The sequence below is a fragment of the Sinocyclocheilus anshuiensis genome, unplaced genomic scaffold (genome assembly GCF_001515605.1).
Source record: "Sinocyclocheilus anshuiensis isolate Anshui unplaced genomic scaffold, SAMN03320099.WGS_v1.1 scaffold914, whole genome shotgun sequence".
In the NCBI taxonomy this organism is placed as follows: domain Eukaryota; kingdom Metazoa; phylum Chordata; class Actinopteri; order Cypriniformes; family Cyprinidae; genus Sinocyclocheilus; species Sinocyclocheilus anshuiensis.
The window spans coordinates 1,275,466-1,284,564 of NW_015539870.1; the positions used below are offsets into that span (position 1 = coordinate 1,275,466).

General features: G+C 37.9%; 1 protein-coding gene across 3 annotated transcripts in view; it reads right to left on the bottom strand.

Moving 5' to 3' along the window:
- The window catches only part of LOC107685073 (Fanconi anemia group J protein homolog), a 43,632-nt gene extending 35,402 nt beyond the window's left edge, over positions 1-8,230 (bottom strand). The window contains exons 1-6 of one of the 3 annotated variants that reach the window (XM_016481534.1): positions 8,155-8,230; positions 7,588-7,717; positions 7,310-7,421; positions 6,484-6,666; positions 6,236-6,375; positions 5,998-6,156 (exon numbers count right to left, since the gene is read on the bottom strand). In XM_016481534.1, the coding sequence (XP_016337020.1) occupies positions 5,998-6,156; positions 6,236-6,375; positions 6,484-6,666; positions 7,310-7,421; positions 7,588-7,680 (687 nt within the window). In that variant the 5' untranslated portion in view covers positions 7,681-7,717; positions 8,155-8,230. Of the gene's footprint in view, positions 1-5,997; positions 6,157-6,235; positions 6,379-6,483; positions 6,667-7,309; positions 7,422-7,587; positions 7,718-8,154 lie in introns of all 3 variants that reach the window. The other 2 variants (XM_016481532.1, XM_016481533.1) reach the window with 2 other exon arrangements.
- Positions 8,231-9,099: the final 869 nt, after the last annotated feature.

Consider the following 9,099-nt stretch of genomic DNA (forward strand, 5'->3'; position numbering starts at 1 on the left):
GTCCAGTGAGGTCCGGTTGGGGAGTTACGGAACGATCTCATATCGCATAATCTTATTAACTGTTTATCTCCTGAACTGCAACTTTCTTTACCACGCTATTCAGCGTCAATCCCACCGTGCAGTCAATTTCACTGGTTAAGGTTAGGGTCAGGTGTGGGGTAGGTTTAGGGGTTAGCATTTTTTGTAGCATAGTGTAGGAAATCAACACTTTAATTGACACAACCAATAAAATCTTTAGAATCAGCTGTGGGGCGGAGTTTGCACTGAAGTGGATTGGGGAAAAAAATTGAGCATGCGTGTCATGTCTGTCAATGGGAGGAAGCCATGCCCTATTTTGGAGCTCCCGCCCCCATTTGGAGATCTCCAGGCTGCAGTTATACCCTTCTCGACTGGGAATAGAGAGGTGTTGTAATAATGTAAAATATGTGAAAAATAATGTGTTTTTCGAACAACCTAGTATAAGAGCCTGTTCTAGTACACCCCCAAAACAAAATCAAGACTTTGTAAAAAAGCATAATAGGACCCCTTTAAAATTCTATTTAAAAGTTCTAAATAAAATGTTGCTTTTACAAGCATGTGTACAGATTTTTCCCCCCTCTCAATAACATGATTTTGCCCATGCATAACTGACAACTTTTTGTGTGTGTTAATACATTAAAAATAAAGCAGACACACAAAAATCAAATCAATCAATCAATACTATTAAAAATGATTTTAGGTATCACATCACATTATGCATGTGAAAAATTATTGATTAATCATTTTTAAACTTGCTAAAGATTACTTTTAACAGTTATTACATTATTATTAGTATTAACATTAAAATTAGTTTTGAACTTTCAGTGAGCGTCAGATGGTGGCAAAGGCAATCTACATGAGCATGTACAATTAAATATAATTAAATATATTGATACCAATAAATAAAATATCCTATATCAGTCTTCAGTCCTTCAAAATAACAGTAGCTTCTTTTCTTTTCCTTAGAGTGACAGTAAGATTATCCCTCATAAGCAAAGGCTAAGTCACGGCGTGTGTTACACCTTCACATCAGGGATCAAGCTGTCTTTTAGCCTGCACTCCACTGAAGAGGTCCAGCTCCGGTTACCCGAGCTGCTTCGCAAACCTTGTTTGTCATTAAATATTACAGTAAGTGATAGAATGGAAGCGAACGTGAGCCCGTCTTGCAAACTGTCCCCCGATGGGACAAAGACAAGTGCCGACGTGCTAAATAAACAGAGAGCTGGCAGCAGCTAAGGTTACGGCTTCGCAGCAACAGTTATGGCCCTACCGATCACCTTACCTGCTGCTGCCACATTCAATAGGCCAGTCCAAATATCCTGCCTCCTATACCGAATAATTACTTATTCATCGCAGGGGGGAGAGAAAGGGCTGATTGTGAATGGGAGGCCTTGTCAGCAGCCGTGCAGGAAACAGCTGACACAAGGGTATCCGTTACACGCAGCCTGCCACAGTTTCGGCCCCTCTTGCTACCGCACAGCAAATAAGACACCCCTGGAATGCAGATAACAGCCTCCATTGGCCGAACCCGCCACCACAGACACATTCAGGCAGAGTGGCGCATTCTTTCATGGCGAGGCCGATATCAGTGGAGCAGAGAGGTACACCTCAGGCCACTCCAGACCTCAACAGTGACTCCGAATAAAACAGTGTGTGGCATTGTGTGGGAGCGTTAACCCAAGCATGCTGTTCCAGTCAGGGGCAGACACCTGCAGATGCATCTAGCAGCTCATTGCTCTGCTAAGAAAATGTGGCCATTGTTCTGGCACTAAAAAATCAGCAAGGATATTGGGAAAGTGTCTTCGGGGGTTTTTAGAAGCATTGGTGTACAATGATAGCTTTTCACAGCTCTTGTGGGACCTAACTGCTAGTTACAGTTCAGGGCCAGCACACATACTACAAATACATAAAATAAGCTGCTGGTCACTATATGGTGTATTTTAGGGACAATGGATATGTGAAGAGTAGAGTAAGGAACTAATAATCTTTTGTTTTGTTTTTTTTTCAAACCAGAACTAAATGATCGTCATCATGACATTCAGTACATTAACAGTTCCAGCATGTGCAAAATGAAAGAGAGTTGGAAAGTATTTTCATAATAAAATAATAATACATTCCATGTATTACTTTTCAGCATAAAACATACAGCATGACCGATGAAGTCTGATTCTCGAGCAAATTACTCCTAGAAGTCAATTTCTTTTTTGGAAAAAAAAAAATAAAATACAGTGCAACCAACAAACTGCCAAAACACTGCCAAGAGAATGACTTTTAGGTCCTGGTTCTCTTTAATGAATCAAAAACATACAGCGCTACTCGTGTAGTCCGATTCCCATGCTAATGACTATAAGCAAGTTGTTTTTAGTACATCAAACACATTGAGCACAACCAGTGAAGCCAGATTCCCAACTGACCTTTACGAACCGGTCCTTTAAAATGAATTATAAACATACAGCATAACTAATAAAGTCAGATTCCCAAGCAAATGACTCTTATGAGCCAGTTGCTTTTAATGAATGAAACAGAGTGTGATCAATGAATTCAAAACCTTCCCAAGTGAACCCCTTTTAATGAATGGCTTATTTTTTTATTAATTAAAAACATACAGCACAAATAGTAATGTCCAATTCCTGATATAATGACTGTGATTCACTAAAAGCAACTAGCTTGTAAAAAACAAACAGTGAGAACAATGAAGTTAAAAAAATTCCCAGGTCAATGATTTTTATAAAATGGTTGTTTTTAATGTATCAAAATCATACAACTCTACTTGTGAAGTCAGATTTCCGAGCAAATAAACTTATGAGCCAGGTGTTTGTAGTGATGTAAACACAGACTGCGATCAATAAAGTCAAAAGTTTCCCAAGTGAGCAACTTTTATGAACAGTTTCCTTTTTTTTAGGAATCAAAAACATACAGCACAACCAGTGAAGTATGATTCTTGAGCTGATGATTCTGATTCACTGAAAACAAGCGGCTCATAAACACGTATTACAATGCGACCAATGAAGTCAAAAGATTCCCAAGTAAACAACATTAATGAACCGTTTCTTTTTAATGGATTTCCAAAACATTCATAGCAACTAATAAAGTTCAATTCACATGCTAAAGTTGTTTTATCTAATCACAAACACATATGAATTAGATTCAAATAAATCTTTAGTGAAACCATTAAGAAACCAGAGTTAAGACAAATCAGCATCAGAACCGGAATTGTTAAATTCCTGTGTGAAGAGATGGAGGATTCTACCAAGTACTTATCAGTTACTGGTGAAAAAACATCATAAGAGCTGGGTTTGTTTTGTTAGACAGTGGCATTTCTGTTTGCCAGGTGAGGTGTGGAGAGAGCAGCTCCTGTGTTTGAGATGGTGAGGCTAGATTGTCTGCATTCTACAATGGCCCTGTGGTGGAAGATGCAGGCCTGAGTGTGAGCGTGAACAATGGAGACCGCATTTCAACAGGCTGGCTCTGAGAGCCTGACACCTGAGAGACTGAAATCTCACACTGTCTGCCTGCCTGGGCCACTGCACCCTCACCACACAGATGGACAGAGAGAGAAAGAGATAGCGGGTGAGAGACAGAGACAGCGAGTGAAGCATTTCAGTGAGGTCTTTACTCCCTATAGCCCTCCTGATAGCTGCCCCGGAGCGCCCCCACCCCACAAATCCCCAATCTCACAAAGCACCTGTTTATCCCCGGAGCGCCATAACCAGCAGGTGAACCCCATTCAATATTTATCCCAGGTTTTCACAGATCACTGCCAAGCAAGGCAAACCTCTTAATTAAACTGGAGCTCGCTTCAAAGGGCCCATTGAAGATGTCAGTCAGCATTGGCAGGGGCTGAAAACGGTGTCAGGTGAGAGAGTGAAACCTAAGGCCTGCTTTCTCTTCTCCCCCTCCACCTAACACAGCCATCAGCCCACCCATCAGGCCAGGGCCGTCCTCCTCGGTGACAGTCCACCAATCTTGAGGAACGCATAGCACAAGTCACTCCTTTTCCATTGTGTCAGTTGTAAGCAATATGTCCTACGGTGTGACAGAACGATCACGCTGACACAGATTCTTTTCACAACTGGCCATGTGAATACCTGTGGTGTTTATTACAGTGCATCAGATTTTCTAAGAGGCCTTATGCAGTACATGGAGATGCTAAGCTGCCCTACATATCAGCCTCTTTCAACAAAACAAATAAACCATCTTCATAATAACACTTCGTAACCCCAGATTAGAAGGATTTCTGCTTGATGGAAATTATGAAGTGCCAATTGTTTTATTTAAGGTTAGCAAAGCACGGATAAAAGGTCAGGATGATTTCCAAAGCGCAATCCAAAAGGCTGGAAACCTTCCCAGAAAGTCTATAAGCTAAAACAAATCTAGCATCATCAAAAGTCTATAAAACCCTGTTTTGCATTCAGTCAGACATTGCTTTGGCGCCGTCCTATTTAGGATGAAAGCAACTATGTGTGCATACATTTAATCTGGAGTCATATGGCTTGTTGTGGCACAGAACTAGTCAAATTATAGTAATTAAACCGAGATAATTCCTGCTTACAGACACATAATTAAGTATCCAACAGCAGTGTGAAACCCCCCCACCGCAATAAATCCCAATAATATCACCATGAACCTTTGAAATCTGTTTTGAGCCATCCTCTGCTGCCACCAAGTGGTCAACAATAAAATAACACAACATATATGGAATATTACATTTATAAGATTAATGAATTAATTTAAAATTAATTATTATTAAATAAATTAAATACATTTATTAAATAAATTATAATTAATTTAATTAGAATATTGTTTATTATAATATTATTTATTGAATAACACATGCTATTCCAGTGGCATCCTTGGTAAAACAGCTAAAGTAGGGATAAAGTGATTCTGTCATCATTTACTCACCCTCATGTTGTTCCTGTATTAGGGCTGAACGATTTTGGAAAATAATCTAATTACGATTTTTTTTTACCAATATTGCGATTGCGATTTAATATGCAATTATTTTTGAAAGCTCTTTCTGTTCTGTATTATTCAACAAAGACAAGCTATAAATCATTGTATAGTATGACCAACACAATATTAGATAGATTAAACATAAATGTTCTTTTCTGTAGGCCAGGCCTATATGTTACGATGAAATTAGGTGATGCATGAATTGATATGAATTACATTTTTATTTAACAACTACAATCACAGTATATTGACTGATTTGTTGAACTTCCAACCTTGTAAGCATGTAATAATTATGTTTAAATAGCCTGGTGTAAACATTAATATGAAAGTCAGTAACAAATCACACAAACTAAAGTAGATAAGTTACGTCCTTTGGCTGTTTACTGTTTTATTTATTTTCTTTTTCTGCTGATGGCCTGCGCTCGACTTGAAGCAGCGCTGCTTAGACCGATGGGTGTGTGTCAACAAAGTACTGCGAGAGCTATAAGAGAGCGGACGTCTCCTTATGCTTTCTCTCGCCGTACTTTGATGTCATACACCGATCGATCTTCAAGTCGAACACACCTCTTCACTCTCGCGTGTCACGTGATCGTGTAATCGCAGCCTCTGCGATTGAAAAAAACGCGTTTTCTCATATCGCGATATTATCGCAAATACAATTAATTGTTCAGCCCTATCCTGTATGATTTTCTTTCTTCCGTGGAACAAAAAAGAAGTTATTTTAAAAACAGTCCTAGAATATTTCCATACAATGGAAGTCAATGGTCACCAAAACTGTTTAGATACCAACAACATTCTTCAAAATATCTTCTTTTGTGTTCCATAAAATAAAGTCATAAAGGTTTGGAATGACATGAGGGTGAGTAAATAATGACAGAATTTACATTTTTAGGTCGAACTATCCCTTTAATGGTATTGAATGATGAAATCTGGAGAAATATCAAACAGTGCTCTCCATGGTTATTTTTGACACTATATTACATCATAGTCTCCCAATATGAGATGTGTCTGAGGTGCACTCACACAACACTGTGGCTGCGACTGGCAGCTGTCAGCTCTGGCACCACTGTTCAATTCCATGGTCCAACTCTGAGCCCCAGGCACTGGTCTCTCCAGATGCTCCTCCTCTTCATCATCATCAATGTAAATCACTCCTCGCTCGAGACATCTTTGCTTGCTTTTCTGTGGAAAGAAAAAAAGCTGAGTGTGATGACAAGACAATCAATAATGTCACAGGAATAGAAGCTATTTGCAGAAGTACCTTTTGCTCTGTGCCTGGTGTACAAATGTGCTTCCTGTCGATCTTAAAATCATCATCTTGTTCTCCATTGGAGAGAGAGGCCTGACGTTTCTCAGAGAGACGGGAAGACAAAGTTGACTTCCTAGGCTGGTCACTTTTGACTGCTGAAACAAGAAAGTACACTCAATGAAAACAGACAACAGTAATTTATCATGGTGTTTCATTTTTATTTTTTTTGTTTTGGTCAGAAGGTTTTATAAAATGCTTACCTTCTTTTGAGAGAGGGGTTGTAGCTTGAGCAGAAGTACCTTCATGAGGAAGATCAGCCAGAGGTGGTTTAGGTGCTGTGCTGCTGGGGTGTGCATTTCGGTTATGGCACACACACTGACATGGAGTAGCCACTTCTGGTTTCTTGCAGTCAGCCGAACTAGTGCCTGCAAGCTGTTCCTTACCTTAATACATGACAAAACGAACAAAATGGGAGCCATTGTTTTAATGCTATGTTTTATAGAGTGAAGAGTTAACAAGAGTTTATTATCACAGAAGTCATAGACAGATTAGCTTGTCTCTGTGAAGCATAACAGAATAGTCAATTTGGGGTCTTGTATATTTGACAAGAAATGGAAGTTGTGGTCAATTTGACATGGAAATTGAGGTCAAACTTTTTTCAGCAAGGATGCATTAAATTGATTACAAATGACAAGTCTTTAACATTGATACACATCGGAAAAACAATAAATTATAAATAAATTACAAATAAATTATGCTCTTTTGAACTTTCTTCTCATCAAAGAATCCTGAAAAATTCCTGATTTCTGAAGGATCCTGTGAGACTGAAGACTGGCTGTTGAAAATTCAACTTTGCCCATCACTGGAATAAATTACATTTTAGAATATATTAAAATAAAATAAAAAATAGTCATTTTAAATTTCAATAATATTTTACAATGTTACTGTTTTTGCTGTATTTTTTATCAAATAAACACAGACTTGGTAAGCATAAGAGATTTATTTCAGAACTATTTAAAAAATCTTACTGACCCCAGACTTTTGAAAGAAGAGTTTAAAACTTGTTGGAAAGATTTCTAGACATACCACACTGTGCTTGCTGCCATGCGAGGGCCGAACAAAGCAAAGCAAGACTCTTCCCACTGCCAGTAGGGCTCTCCAATAGACAATGCTGCCCATTGTTAAGTCCACGAATGATCTAAGAAAGATAAAAACATAAATGACATATCAATCAAAACTAAAGAGGCTATTTAAAAGCTTTGTATGAAGATGTTAGGATGATAATGATGATAACGAATTACAAATGTTTACTGACTATAAAACACAAGAACAAATCTGTAAAACACAAGTACAACAGATCTTACTGAGTTCATCATGGCCAGCTGAGATGGATAAGCCTTACAAGGGAAGTTTATTTTCACCCCTCCTATGGTGTACTCCACTGAAGCCGCAGCCATTCTATGTCTTTCTGTGTCCAATGGAGGATGTCACTGTCTGAGGATACAATCATTAGAGCTGCATAAGACTGGAAAACTGGCTTCATTTGACAGCTCTGAGCCACCTAAGTGAATTGTGGGTAAACAATAAATTTACACCAAGTTTGGCTGACAATTGATCATCTAACGTTAAACTGACTGATTATTTCGGACTAACGTTAAACGAACAAAACGAACTGAAATTTTTTTTTTTTTACGAATCAATAAAATATCTGCTTTAATTCATCTAAATTCATCTTATGTACATGGGAAATATTTAAACTGAAACTTAACATGACGGTAAGAGGTCTGTTAAACACGATTCAACTAGCAACAGGTGAATAAAGGAGTGCTTTAAGGTCATCATAAACATACATAAAAACTAACTGCGTAACTTAGCAAGATATTTTCTGCTACTACTGCATATAAACGGCACCTGTAGATTACTTCATTTACCTCAGGAGTAATGTGATTAAGAGGAATATCAGATGGATTACTTCACAAAGAAAAGATGACGTCCGTACGTCAACGTCAAAATAAAAGACACTACTTCTTCTTCTTCTTCTTTGGAGTTTTTGGCGTATTCCGCACCATAGGCACATACCGCCACCAACTGTTTCTATTCATACATGGATGATAGTCCCGCCTCTATTCATATTTTATTTATTATATATATTTTTTTTAATTGTTAATTTTATTTCGGGTTCACCCAAGCTGTATTTCTGGCTGCTGCGTGTTCAGCTCCCATGATAAAAGGCACTTTACTTCACTTTAATTTTTTTAAATCAGGAATGTGAACATTATCACATATTCCAGTGTTTTTTTTAGTCTGAAATGTAGAGAACAGTTATTATATATACATTTGGTAGCAATCAAAAATAAATAAATAAATAAAAGACTCATGCAAAACAATCCAAAAAGTGTATTTCCTGTGAACATACTGTGAGGATTTAAGGTGGATACAGACTAGTCATGTGATTTATGAAACAAAAGTATGGAAAAGCTTTTCTTTAATTTTTCCAATGTAAATATGCAAAGATGTTTGGAATATATAAAACCTTTCATAAAATGGAAGCGATAAGATTACATTATTATTAAATTATTAATATAACTAAATAAGCCACATATAAATAAAATGAAATGGTCCAGCAACCTTTTATTTTATTTTATAATGTTCTTTTTCATTTTTCAAAATAAAAGTAACTCTAAATGATGTCCAATCACTGATCTATAGAAGTGAAATGGCGTGGACAGATACAAGGGTTTGAGGTGGGGGTTGTTTGAGGAGCTTTCTCACCAGCCACCCCAAATGCTCTGGCCCAGCTCTCAGTGAGAAACAGGATGCAGGTGCTCTGGAGCTGGTGTCAATTGCTGCTAATTGGTGCAGCAGTGCATAGATAA